A 14,707-nucleotide genomic window follows, 5' to 3' on the forward strand; every position below is an offset into this window, starting at 1 on the left:
TCAAAATGAAGTCATTAAATGTAAAAAAACATAAATGGAGAATTGAGGAGGAAAATATTTCTGGATCATCTGTCTAACCCATTAACTGAAAACCTCAGTTATTAGATTATTTTTTTTTAGATTATTTACAGTGTGGAAACAGGCCCTTCGGCCCAACAAGTCCACACCGACCCGCCGAAGCGCAACCCACCCATACCCCTACATATACCCCTTACCTAACACTACGGGCAATTTAGCATGGCCAATTCACCTGACCCGCACATCTTTGGACTGTGGGAGGAAACCGGAGCACCCGGAGGAAACCCACGCAGACACGGGGAGAACGTGCAAACTCCACACAGTCAGTCGCCTGAGGCGGGAATTGAACCCAGGTCCCTGGCGCTGTGAGGCAGCAGTGCTAACCACTGTGCCACCTCTATTCTCTAAAGCAAGTAAACATGACGTGCAGTGTTCATAATGATTTGCAGTAGTTTTGCACATTTTGATCAGAGATAAAACTAATCTGTACATTTAAACATTCTGACTCGTTTCTTTTAGCTTCTGCAATGCACTCTTTCCTGAAAGGAGACAAACAAAGGACTCGCAGGCAAGTGCCTATGGCACTATGTTACCAGTCGCTACGTAATGCAAGATTAGCCCTCAGATAAATCCCTTGGTTAATTCTAAATTGGTACCAATCATACTTTCACTGAAACTTCAAGACTGAGAGGCAGTATTGAGCACACAGCTACACAAACACAATGCACCAACAGTATGTTTTTTCATTTTAAGACTATTTGCAAATACACTATATATGGAAGGGCATTATCAATCACAAATGTATTTTATGTTTTAAAACATATTTTTAGATTTGTCTAATTAAATTATGAGAATGTGTTAAATTGTGAATATATTAACACATTGGATGGACTCAAGTCTGGGATGTGAATCACTCAAAGTTAAAGAAAGGGGAGAAAATGTTTGCAAAGTTACAGATAAATTGAAAAGCTAAATCAATACCCCAAAAGATAAACAAACAATAATCAATGCACAACTGAAACATGCAGGATGGAGCTGGTTGTAACAAAAGATGTGAAAATTCTTTATAGCTCCTATGAAAGCAGTTTAAAGCAATTCAAATGTGTCCAGAGAATCAACTACATTTAGCTGTTTTCCAAGAGTTGCAATGTACTACAGAAATGGATAACATGCAGCTTTAGTGCAAACAGTGAAAGTATAATGAATAACAGCCTTTACTTACAAACTCCCTCTCTCTATGATGCTCCTCATCCACCTCTTTCATAATCTCTGTAGTTCGCTGGAGCTTGGCATCTACCAATTGCTGCTGTAGTTCCTTATGCTTGAAAACTTTGTCAATATGCTATAGAGGGGTAAGGAGAGCAGGAACAAGACAAAGTAAATTACCCAGCCATCACAGTGTCAACAATGACAGTTAAAAAGTATCAACATTGATAAATAAATTAATCCCCAGCAGAAGTCCATTTAAAAAAAATCATTGGGAAAACAATATTTCTATTTATTAGAAGCTGACAGGAGCAGTAGCTACGAAGTGCTAAGGATCAAACCAAATAACCCAATTAAAAATGGATTTTCTGTCTATTACCCAGAGTGGATCTGACACTAGAAGCTGCAGTACACTCTACAGCTGTTGCTCTAGCTATCAAAAATATCTATACAAAACAAATAACTTCCTTTCATATCCAGGTCTCTTTGGATAAAAGGAAGTCAGGTACAACACATATTGAAGAAATCTTAATAATTTCATTTTGCATGTTGATTAGTGGTGACAACTGCACACCACACTACTTCTGCTAATAACCACTTCATTAGAATAGGCATACACAGTTTTAAAATTAAACTTTGATTATCTGTTACATAATTGCCAAAGTTTAACCACAGTGAGATAGCAACCACTAAACTGTTTAACTTGTGTTTCTCACAATATTATATGATCTGGCCAATTTGTCAACAGCTAAGATTACACAATTATCAATGAAAGTACACAAAACCACAACTAAAATTGAAGCTTCCAGGAATACTGTAAATAGGTGCCTCCATATGCTCTGTGAATGTTATGAGCAACTGTAAGGCCATTAGAGGTAGCAGCAGTGGGCCATTCAGCCCTCAAGTCTACTCTGTGGTTTAATGAGATAATGGCTTATCTGAAAATGCTCAACTCCACTGTCTTGCCTTTTCCCCACAACCCTTGATTCTGTTACTGATTAAAAATGACTTTCTTGGCCTTGAATATACTCAATGACCCAGTCTCAACAGCCCTCTGTGATACAGAATTCCACAGATTCACTGCCCCAAGCCAAGAAATTTCTCCTCATCTCTGTCTTAAATGGGCAGTCCCTAATTCTGAAATTATACTCTCTGGTTGTACCGTCTCCCACAAGCGAAACAACCTTATCAAAATTCCCCCGTTGTATGCCCTTAGAATCTTGTATGTTTCAATAAGATCACCTTTCATTCTTCTATAGTCCAATGAGTACACGCCCAACCTCTCCTCATAAGGCAATCCCTATATACCTGGGATCAACTGAGTTATCAGCTTTACATACAGCTATTATCACTAAAACTTACAGTGAGGAAAGTTTGCCATTAGAAAGTAATGTACAAATATAAAATTTAATTCTGACAACAATAAGTATTGCTTATTAGAAAGCTTGGAAAGCTAAAGAGTTACACTGGAAAACTTCTGATATTTTACAATCTACAATCCTCCATCACAAGCAAAACATAATAATCCAGAACAACCCTAGATCACCTCTTCTCGTAGTTCATACTGTTCTATTAATTTCTTCAGTTGCTCAGCTAGTTCAATGTTTTCCTGTCGCAGCTTTGTATTGTGCAGGTTGTGCTGGTCCATCTGGGCCTGAATTTCATTGAGGGTCATTTGAAAATGTGCCGTCACTTCCTTGCGACGTTCTTCCTCCTCCCGTGCTCGCTGCATGTTTTCCTCCTGCGTAATTTAAAAAAGCATTTGGGGTCAGTTCATTATGCCAATTGAATTCCTGTCAAATGTAAAGAAAACAGTCTGCAGAAGTAAAAACTGGATCAGGGAAATCACTAAGTATAATCACTGCACTGACGACCAAAAGAGCAACTATCGGTTTTACTGGGAAGAGTTAGGAACCATCAAAACCCAAGTTTTGCTGTGACAGGGCCGGTGACAGCATCAGCCATTATTTAGACTTGCCCATCCACGTTTAAGATTTTACAACTTTTGCACAAGTTGGTGAAAACACGAGCTGTAAACATTACAGAGGGAGAAATTAGGACATTTGGCACCCAGGAGTGAACAGGGAAAACGATTAGTTTTTCTTTAACTAGTCAGACCGAAGGTCTGTGAAATCATCGGTGCAAAGTCTGAGATGCAAGTGTAAATTACAGCAGGTGCATTCAAAGTTAAATCAGCTCCAAAGAGGAAAATAAAACAAGGGAATGGAAGATTGGCTCAAGAAATCAAGAATTAAAGAAAAAGTAATAAACATTCAAAACTTGCGCTGCTAAAATCTACAATATCTAAAACTTAATACAGTGAGACTCGATCAACATTGAGTGCCTGGAAGGTTGTTTGGCAGTAATTAACATTAGAACTTAATGTCATTAAAATATCACCTCATTGAATATCAACAATATCATCTCATTGAATATCATAGGATGGTAAGCCAGGCAATAAAAGTAAAAGTGACCTATCTTTGTCAGAAAGCACTGGCAAATACCAGTCACATTGCACTCGCAGTTTTCATAAACCCGGAAACTAAAGTTGAAATGCTAAAGAAATTTAGACATAAGATAAAGGTAGGTCAGCTGAGCTAAAATGGTGAAGAACGCCCTGAATCAAGAGGACAGGTACAAAGAACCTCAAGGAGAAGCTAGCATATGTTCTGGGATTCACGGAAAGACAGATTGAAACACAATCACCTTGTGTATCATGCCAGGCTTCAACTCATAGAATGTCTTTTGTTTTTAACAAACCTGGTCAGTTTGCACTCTAAATTAGCAATTGCTCATCTTGCCAGTATGATTATTCCCCCTAGAAGAAATTTCTTATTCTGGAGTTTTACCATTATATAGAGAGATATATACAGAGATTATATACAAGACAGTTAAACAGAGTTAAGATGCAGCACAGTTATGAACTATTTGAAAAGCTGGTCAATGGCCTATAATTAACTATTGCCATGTGTCTTACTCTATTTGCCATAATTGTGATCACTCACACAAGCAATACCTCCGTAGTATCCAGCTCCCATCTGTTCATTGATAACTGTACAATGTTCAGCATCATTCACAGCTCCTCAGCTACTGAACAGTCTGCTTCCATATGTAGCAAGACTCGGACAATATCTAGACTTGGTTGATCACTGCAAATAACATTCACGCCACATGTGCCAAGCAATGACTATCTGCAATACAGAGAATCGAACCACCACTCTTCGATCACGTGTCTGAGTCTTTCACAAGTAATGCCACCAACTGCAAGTTTCTCTCTGAATCACAAAGATTTGGAACAATATTACCGATCCTATGTGGTTGATGGGTCAAAATGCTGGGAACTCCCTTCCTAACAGTACTGTGAATGCTCCTACACACCAAAGGCTGCAGTTCTTTAATCAGGCTTTATCACCATCTCCTCCTATTGGGAATGGGCAATAAGTGCTGGTCAAGGCAATGATGTCCACATTCCATTAACAAACATAAGGATACTCTGTACACTTCTTGACTTGGCGGCAACTGAAACTTTTGTTAATCCCTGTGCAGAACGTTTTCAAATGTCATTTACACGTGCATGTAGGCGACATCCTGAGATAATAGACTATCATGCTCATGACCACACCAAAGAATTGAATTCAGTTTGTCAAGACATGACAGATATCCATAACGTCCATCTCTGTAGTTCAGGCACAATTTATAAAATACAATAAAGCCACTCCCATAATAAAATGCTGTAAATAAACTGAAGCTAAATAACTAGATTGTATAGTACTTTTAACCTTCACTGTGTCAAAGGCAGAACACACTCACCTTTAATGTTTTATTATGACGCTGAAGTTCACGGCAAAGACTTTCCAGCTTACTGCGAGCAAGAATGGCTTTGCTGTGCTCACTCTGCAGATGAACTTTCTCCTTCACTATCTGTGCCTGTTTCTTCTGAAGTAGTTTTATTTGCTTCTGGACACTTCTGTTCTCTTCCAACTAGGAATGAAAAACAATCAGATTAACACATCAAAAGAATGACATTTTTTTTCAGTCCTGCTGCCAATCTGCTCACCTACTTAAAGCAGATGCATGAAACTTTGATATTGCATATACCCACTTTAAACATGAGGTAACAGCCAGTGGCACTGTTAGAATTTATCATCCAAACTATATTGTGTGTAAAAGCAAATTGCACGATACCACATCACAGTGAAGTACTTAATTATAGTCCTGTCAGCGTGAAGGGCAATTTGAAATGAATTAATATCATTAAATCTATTTGATACAATAAAGAAATGCATGCATATAAGTGGCACTTTTCTATCTTAAGTATGCAATGACAAAAGTGACTGCTACAAAGTAAACCAACTTGAATGTAAATTATCAAACCAATAATCCACAAATAAAAAAGCTAAAATAATCTCCCAAAATCTTGATCGCTGCTTCTTAGACTGAACAATTACTCGACCTGAAGCACACTGCATTTCACCATCAGTCAATACACTGTGATAAGAAATCAAAACAATATGAAAACAAATTGATAAAAGCAATATCAGAGAGACTTAGCAATATTTTAACCTTTTTAAAGTAGGGAAAACAAAGTGACAAATCTGTGAATAGGATCCTGAGCTATGTAATCAGGATGAAGATTACAAAAACAAAGAAGCAATGTTCAACTTTTGCAAATACCGGAGATAAAGGGTTTTAACTACAAGAGAAACCAAAGACACTCAAGTCATTTACCAGAACAGAGAAAGGCCAAGAGAAATTCTGAAACTTTCTACGGAGGAAAAGTAATTAAAATGAGCTAATGGTTGTTAACTAAAAGGCATAAATAAATAACAGGTAACATAAAATAAATCAAAGAACAGGTTAGAACACACTAAATTTTAAAATCTAGTAATGTGTGGATATTGAATACACAACTGGAAAAATGAAATCCATTTTGAAAGAAGAAATTAATAAATAGCTAACACAAGAAATGCAGAAAAGCACAACAGATTTTCTTCCTGAGATACACATGCACCCACAGGAAAATCAAACAAAAATACATGTTTCTGTAAAGAAAGCACATGAATCAATGTCTTAAAAACAAAACATCTTGGTGACACAAGTAATTAATGATTTAAGAACAAAGTGTTAGTCCCTCAATAATTTTCCTTCAGACACATGGGGAGGCACTGCTGTAGTACTATTGTCACAGGACTAATAGTGCACAGACTCAGACTGATGTTTGAAAGAGGTGTTCAAACTCTCTCCCCCCCCCCCCCACCCCCCCCCCCCACCCCCTCACCTCCCAACCACATTCATTGTAGATCATGGAATCCCTACAGTGTGGATGCAAGCCATTCGGCCCATTGGGTCCACACTACCCTTCCAAAGAGCATCCCTCCCAAACTCACCCATCCCTAACCCTATCCCTGCAAACCTGCATTTCTTATGGCTAATCCACCTATCCTGCACATCCCTAGACACAATGGGCAATTTTGCATGGCCAAACCACCGAACCAGATGGTGACATCTAGGCCAATGAAAATCGGGAATTAAAAGCTCGCTTAACGTTGATTGTTGAGAGCTAGTCTGGTTCAAAAATATCCTTCAGGAAAGGCAATCTGCTATCCTTATCTGGTCTGGCCTGAGAGTCAAGACCCACAACAGTGCCTGACCAAGCCACTTGGTTCCAGCAGCAAGAGGGGTGGGCAGTAAATGTTGGCCATCCAGCAGTGCCTATACCCCATAAACAAAGGAGAAAAAACACCATGACCCAACTGAGAATGTAGGTAGGGACAAAAACAGAGATTGCTGAAAACGCTCAACAGGTCAGGCAGCATCTGCGGAGAGAAATCAGAGTTAATGTTTCGGGTCAAGTAACCCTTCCTCAGATCATTAACTCCGATTTCACTCCACAGATGCAGCCAGACCTTTTGAGCTTTTTCAGCAATTTCTATTTTTCTTTCTGATTTACAGCATCTGCAGCTCTTTCAGTTTTCATTAGGGGAGGTAGAGATATTTGTATCATAATATAATCAGACACCCTGTTCCTGCTTGAAAATTCAACCGGACGAGACTAGTTTGTTCACGTTTACTTTATTATTGGCAATAAAAGTTGCCATCTTGGAGAATATTTTACAGGATGGTAAGGTAAAGTTCCCTGTTAAATACTTACCTCGTGAATAGGTGGAGCGAAGACTCAACAGGAGTGGATATGGGCAAAGGAATTGCTGGGTACGTGAACTGATATATTCAGGCTGTGGATAAACTCAAGACAACTACACGTGTAGTGTCTCCCACTCCTCCTCCTCCTCTAACCAAAAAACAAAAGACCGTGTGGTGAGGATTGGTAGGTTAAGCTTTTTTTTATATATTCAACCTCTCCTGTCAATTTAGAACAGAGGGGGTGGAAGCTATGGCAGTTACATGTGGGAGATAAGGGTCATCACTGATGTCCCTGCTGACTTCGCCTGCGAGAGGTGCAGCCAACTCCAGTTATTCACAGACCATGTTAGAGACTGGAGCTGGATGAACTTTTGATCACTCGGGAGGCTGAGGGGGTGATAGAGAAGAGTCATAGGGATGTTGTCACACATAAGTTACAGGATAAAGGTGGTTGGGTGACCATCAGAAGAGGGAAAGGGAATAGACAGTGTAGGGACCCTCTGTGGCCGTTCCCTTCAATAATAAGTATACTGTTTTTGGTACTGTGCAGAGAGGAGTGTGTGGGTGTGTGTGACTTACCGAGAGAAAGCCACAGGGGCCAGGCTTCTGCCAATGAGCCTGGGTCTGTGGCACAGAAGGCATGGGGCATGTTGTGGCCATTATGGAGACTTGGATATCACAGGGGCAGGAAAAGTTATTGGATGTTTCAGAATTTAGATATTTCAAAAGAAATAGCACGTGGAGGTAAAAGAGGCGGAGGAGTGGCATTGCTAAGCAGGGATAGGATCATAGCTGCACAAAGGGAGGTCATCAAGGAGAGTTTGTCTAGAGTCAGTATGGGTGGAAGTCAGAAACAGGAAAGGAGCAGTCACTTCAGTGGGAGATTTTTTTTTTTACAGCCCCCCCACCTCTGCCAAATAGCAACTCAGACACAGAGGAACAGATTGGGAGGCAGATTTTGAGAAGGCGCAGAAGTAACGGGTCATTGTTATATGTGACTAACTTCTCTAATAATGATTGGAACCTCCTTGGTTCAAATAGTTTGAATAGAGCAGTTTTTGTCAGGTGTGTCCTGGAAGGGTTCCTGATGCAATACGTAAAAGGGGCGACTAGAGGGGAGACCATATTGGAATTGGTGCTGGTCAACAAACCAGGCCAGGTGTCAGATTTCTCGGTGGGATAGCATTTCGGTGACAGTGATCACAATTCCCTGACCTTTACTATACTCATGGAGAGGGATAGCAGCAGATGGTATGGGAAAGTATTTGATTGGGGCAGGGGAATTACAATGCTATTAAAGCAGTAACTGGGGCACTTAAATTTGAAAGAGATGTTCTCAGGGAACTGCACAACAGAAATGTGGAGGTTGTTTAGGAAGAACTTGCTGGTAGTGCTGGACAGGTTTGTCCCTCTGAGGCAAGGAAGGGAAGGTAGTTTGAAAGAATCTTGGGTGACGAGGGATGTAGAACATCTAGTCAAGAGGAAGAAGGACGCTTACTCAAGGTTGAGGAGGCAAGGATCAGAAAGGGCTCTAGAGGGTTACAAGGTAGCCAGGAAGGAACTGAAGAATGGACTTAGCAGAGCTAGAAGGGGGCATGAAAAAGCTTTGGCGGGTAGGATTAAGGAAAACCCTAAGGCATTCAACACTTATGTGAGGAACAAGGGGATTGCTAGTGTGAGGGTAGGGTCGATCAGGTATAGTGGAGGGAACGTGTGCCTGGAATCAGAGGAAGTAGGGAGTCCTTAATGAGTACTTTGCTTCAGTATTCATTATCGAGAGGACAGCGTGAAACAGTCTGATATGCTAGAACAGGTTAATGTTAGGAAGGAGGATGTGCTGAAAATTTTGAAAAACTTCAGACAGTTAAATCCCCTGAGCCAGACGGGATATACCCTAAGTTACTACAGGACATGAGGGAAGAGACTGCTGAGCCTTTGGCGATGATCTTTGCATCCTCACTGTCCACTGGAGTAGTGTTAGATGATTGGAGGGTGGCAAATGTTATTCCCTTGTTCAAGAAAGAGAATAGGGAGAATCCTGGGAATTACAGACCAGGCAGTCTTACGTCAGTGGTGGCAAAATATGGGAGAAGATTCTGACGGACAGGATCTACGATTACTTGGAAAACCATAGTTTGATTAGAGATAGTCAGCATGGCTTTGAGGGGGGCAGGCCATGGCCTCACAAGCCTTACTGAATTCTTTGAGAATATGACAAAACACGCTGATGAAGGAAGAGCAGTGGATGTGGTGTATGTGGATTTTAGCAAGGCATTTGATAAAGGATCCCCGTGGTAGGCTCATTCAGAAAGTAAGGAGGTATGGGGTACAGGGAAATCTGGCTATCTGAATAAAGAATTGGCTGGTCCATAGAAGACAGAGGGTGGTGGTAGATGGAAAGTATTCAGCCCAAAGCTCAGAGACCAGTGGTGTTCTGCAGGGATCAGTTTTGGGACCTCTGCTCTTTGTGATTTTTATAAATGACTTGGATTAGGAAGTGGTAGGGTGGGTTAGTAAGTTTGCCGATGACATAAAGGTTGGTGGAGTTGTGGATAGTGTGGAGGGCTATTGTAGGTTGCAAAGGATCATTGAACGGATGCAGAACTGGGCTGATGGAGTTCAACGTGGAAAAGTGTAAAGTGATTCACTTTGGAAGGTCAAATATGAATGCAAAATACAGGGTTAAAGGTAGGGTTGTTGGCAGTGTGCAGGAACAGAGGGACCTTGATGTGCATGTCTATGGATCCCTCAAAGTTTCCAGCCAAGTTGATAGGGTTGTTAAGAAGGCATATGACATGTTGGCTTTCGTTAGCAGGGGGATTGAGTTTAAGAGCCACGAGGGTAATGCTGCAGCTCTATAGAGCCCTGGTTAGACCACGCTTGGAATACAATGTTCAGTTCTGGTCGCCTCATTATAGGAAAGATGTGGAAGCTTTAGAGACAGTTCAGAGGAGATTTACCAGGATGCTCCCGGACTGGAGGGCATGTCTTACGAAGTAAGGTTGAGGGAGTTAGGGCTTTTATCCCTAGAGTGAAAAAGGATGAGTGGTGACTTGATAGAGGCGTACAAGATGTTGAGAGGCATGGATAGAGTGGATAGCCAGAGATGTTTTCCCGTGAAGGAAATATCTATCTTGAGGGGTATAATTTTAAGGTCACAGGAGGAAGGTTTAGGGGAGCTGTCAGAGGTAGGTTCCTTACACAGAGAGTATTGGGTGCGTGGAATGCACTGCCAGCAGTAGGACCGTGTCTGCATGGGTTTCCTCCGGGTGCTCCGGTTTCCTCCCACAATCCAAACAATGTGCAGGTTAAGTGAATTGGCCATGCTAAATTGCCCGTAGTGTTAGGTGAAGGGGTGAATGTAGGAGAATGGGTCTGGGTGGGTTACGCTTCGGGGGTCAGTGAGGACTTGTGGGGCCGAAGGTCCTGTTTCCACACTGTAAGTAATCTAATCTAATCTAGTACAGTCAGACACATTTAAGTGACTCTTGGGATAGGCACATAGAAGATAATACAATGAAGAATACTTAGGCTAGTTTGATCTTTGAATAGAATAAAAGGCCAGCACAATATTGATGGCCGAAAGGCCTGTACTGTGCTGTACTGGTCTTTGTTGTATGATCTTTCATCTTTAGCACCCTTTACACATCGCCAAAAAAGAAAATCTGATGAAGATGATCCAAAAATATCAAAAAGATAAAAACAAACCAGAAACAATTTGTTAACTTATCAATATTCCCAGTGCACCTCTCCTAAAGGCCACTGACTCGTGTCACGACCAATGTTTAGTTCCTTGCCATAGCAGCAAATAATAATGTCTTGATGGAGAGCTTGGGCATTGTGATCAGTTATTTCTGTCCTCACCAAATGTCTACATGCTTTTACTTCTAGTACGAGTTGCTGGAGGTCAATTAGGAACTCACACACCCATGTTGAAACCAATCTCAGTTGTTCGCTGCTAACATAAGAATAGGTACTGAATCTTGGATGACCTTGGCTCATTGCTCACATTGATCAATCAACCCAAACATAAATTCAACTGCAGTGGTGCAAAAACATTTAACATTCAATTCATAAGGATAATACAGTCAGCTTTCCTGTGACTCCAAACCGAACGTTATGCTGTTACAATTGATTTTACAGGCAAGCAGGTGGTGCAGACATCTACTGATAGAGAGTCTTGAAAGAAGTTTCCTTTTGACTACTTGTCTTGCTACAACTATTGGAAATGGATTATCAATATTCAATTTTCACCATTAGATTTCAATATCTGAGACTTTCATGGACTAAAAATGGTTTTTCAAAGGACTCTCATGAATTAAAATGCCTCCCATAATCACCTCACAAGCCCAAGTAACATACACTGAATACACAAACAATAGCTGCAATGGAATTCCCATCTTAATCAACAGGCCCTGAAACTCAGTGAGCTGTCAGCAATTTGCCTCTTATTTTGCTCACATTTACATCATATCTTCACATATTAGAGATGAAATGTTACCTTAGAAGTGTTCAGTTTGAAAAAGAGACAATAGACTTGGAATATACAAACAAATCATGCTTTAGTAGCTTTTGTTGAACAACAATGCGGAGGGGGTTAGCAGCATGGAATGATAACAGCAAGGATTCTGGAAGCTCCTCTCACTCTCCCATAATCTTCCCCAAGCACAGAAAATCAATTGATGAAAAGCAACTTGGAATAACAACAATGATTCACTCAGAACTCCAGGACATCTGCAATTCAACCATCACTGCAGAGACAAGACAGCAGCTACTCAGTTTGCCACTAGTCTTTTCATTCACACTACAAAAGGCACTATATCAAAGATCTTTAACTGTGGTTTATTATTTTATTCAATCATTGGTAAAAAAGCTCCAATCTCTTTCATTTCAGAATTGGCTGTTTCATTTTTAATCAGGTTAACCAAGATTAATTAAGTATGATAACTATGTGCTAAAACAGAATAAAAATATTTGTCACAGTTGACAGAGGGTTAAGAGGGAGCCCTGACCACTCCTCACCAGATCAAGACAGTCTGCTTATTTATCCACCAATTGGTGGGTAGTGCTGGAAAATAGGGCAAAGAGCCAGCATTTGTGGGTGGTGAACCCTGATCTCCTTATGAATGGTAGGTTATGTTGCCAGTTAAAAATTCTGCAAGTCGAGAGGACAAACACTGGAACTCATATCCTGCTGCCTTGTTGACTTTGGTTCCCTAGAATGATGGATGGTTTAAGAAATAAAAATTGGGCAGAGACTTCCAACAGAAAGTAATATTTGAACTATATGAAACACAGAAATAAGATCAGTCTTCATTTTTGACATTACTAAATCTATAAAGTCGAAAGGTAAAGTTCTCAATTTCATGGAGATAGCAAAATGGAGGCAAAATTGTTATTGGCCAGATTTTGCACCAAATTCTAAGCTCTGCATTTCCTGCGAGCATAGCAATTCAGTGGCTGTATTTGCTCCTACATCAGTGAGTTAATATTGAGCTCATCACCTTTTCCAAGATAGCCCCATACAAAGCAAGATGTGGGTGTAGGTTTGCTCACAGAGCTGGAAGGTTCATTTTCAGACATTTTGTCATATTAGGTAACATCTTCATCGAGTCTCCGGACGAAGCCCTGCTCGTGTTTCCTGCTTTCTATTTATATGTTTAGGTTTCCTTGGTTTGGTGATGTCATTTCCTATGATGATGTCATTTACTGGTCTTTTTCTTAAGGGGTGGTAAATGGGATCCAAGTCAATATGTTTGTTGATAGAGTTCTGGTTGGAATGCCATGCCTCTAGGAATTCTCGTGCGTGTCTCTGTTTGGCTTGTCCTAAGATGGATGTGTTGTCCCAGTCGAAGTGGTGTCCTTCCTTATCTCTATGTAAGGGTACGGATGAGAGAGGGTCATGTCATTTTGTGGCTAGTTGATGTTCATGTATCCTGGTGGCTAGTTTTATGCCTGTTTGTTCAATGTCATGTTTGTTACAGTCCTTGCACGGTATTTTGTAAATGACATTAGTTTTGCTTGTTGCCTGTATAGGGTCTTTCAAGTTTATTAGCTGCTGCTTTAGTGTGTTGGTGGGTTTGTGGGCTACCATGATGCCAAGGGGGCTGAGTAGTCTGACAGTCATTTCTGAGATGTATTTGATGTAGGGGAGAGTGGCTAGGGTTTCTGGATGCGTTTTGTCTGCTTGTTTGGAATTGTTGCTGAGAAATCAGCTGACTGTGTTCATTGGGTACCGACTCTTTTGTTGGAGGTAATTTTTAGGGCCAAACACACCAGCAAAACACCAGTTTTTAATTACACATGGAATGGGGTGTCACTGGCTCAGCTAAGATTTATTGCACATCCTTAATTTGCCCAGAGGGCACCTTAATTTGCCCAGAGTTAACAACATTGCTCTGGGTCTGGAGTCATGTGGAGGGTAAACTGGGTAAGGATGGCAGATTTCTTTTTCTAAAGGACATTAATGATGAGGTTGTACAACAATCAATGGTGGCTACATGGTCACCATTAGGACAATTTTTCATTATAGATTCTTATTGAATTCAAATTCCAAACACAGCAGATGGAGTTCAGTGTCATTTCCACCACACCACTGCCTCCCCTGCTGTTACAATTAGCCTTCAGAGCACAAAGAACACTGTCTGTTTCAGTAACTTGGAACATTGCTCAAGTGATTTGCTGGATAATCCTGGCTTTTATTAAGGTTTAACTAAACTGTAAACGCATTCCAGCCAGCAAGAGGGTTTAGGAATGCTAAATGATTCTGAATTGACAATCAAGCATCAACTACAAAAAAAACAGTAAAGAGAGAGACCTTCCCTTATTTAAAAAGCGAGGCTGCACTCAGTACCACTCTAAGTGGCATACTTGAGCTAAGGTGCTTCACATGAAATTAAAATCAAAGGATAATGGAGAAAAGGCAAGAAGTGAGGAATGTTGGATCAGTCATCATTCTAATGAACAGCAGAGCAGGCTCAAGGGGCAGAATGGCCTACTCCTGTTCCTATTTTTTATAGTCTTAAAACAAGCACATAAATTTCATCTATACTTCCCTCAGAAGCTGAATGGTGTGGTAGTGCTACGGACACCAAGGTGGCCCCAGCTCAAACCCTCAGGAATAACTGATCTCGGTTGTGGTGACGGTGTAAATTACACAAGGGAAAATTCACCACTGTCCCCTTTCGAGACCACTAACATGCTGTAAAGAACCCAGTGAAAAGCATCCACTGATGGAGGACAGGACAGTTTTAACTGTGTTGTTCTTGAGGTCGAATAGCATTCGGAGATTCAGGGCCTTGAATCCCAAAAAACTGGAGATTACTGGGCTGCATGAAATGCT

General features: G+C 40.7%; 1 protein-coding gene across 3 annotated transcripts in view; it reads right to left on the reverse strand.

The window, feature by feature from the left end:
• The window catches only part of LOC132820995 (gamma-taxilin-like), an 86,815-nt gene that overhangs the window by 20,230 nt on the left and 51,878 nt on the right, over positions 1-14,707 (reverse strand). For all 3 annotated transcript variants that reach the window (XM_060833448.1, XM_060833449.1, XM_060833450.1), the window contains exons 4-6: positions 5,035-5,205; positions 2,771-2,965; positions 1,241-1,360 (exon numbers count right to left, since the gene is read on the reverse strand). In XM_060833448.1, the coding sequence (XP_060689431.1) occupies positions 1,241-1,360; positions 2,771-2,965; positions 5,035-5,205 (486 nt within the window). The remainder of the gene's footprint in view (positions 1-1,240; positions 1,361-2,770; positions 2,966-5,034; positions 5,206-14,707) is intronic.

This window comes from Hemiscyllium ocellatum, chromosome 12, assembly GCF_020745735.1.
Source record: "Hemiscyllium ocellatum isolate sHemOce1 chromosome 12, sHemOce1.pat.X.cur, whole genome shotgun sequence".
NCBI classification, from domain to species: Eukaryota; Metazoa; Chordata; class Chondrichthyes; order Orectolobiformes; family Hemiscylliidae; genus Hemiscyllium; species Hemiscyllium ocellatum.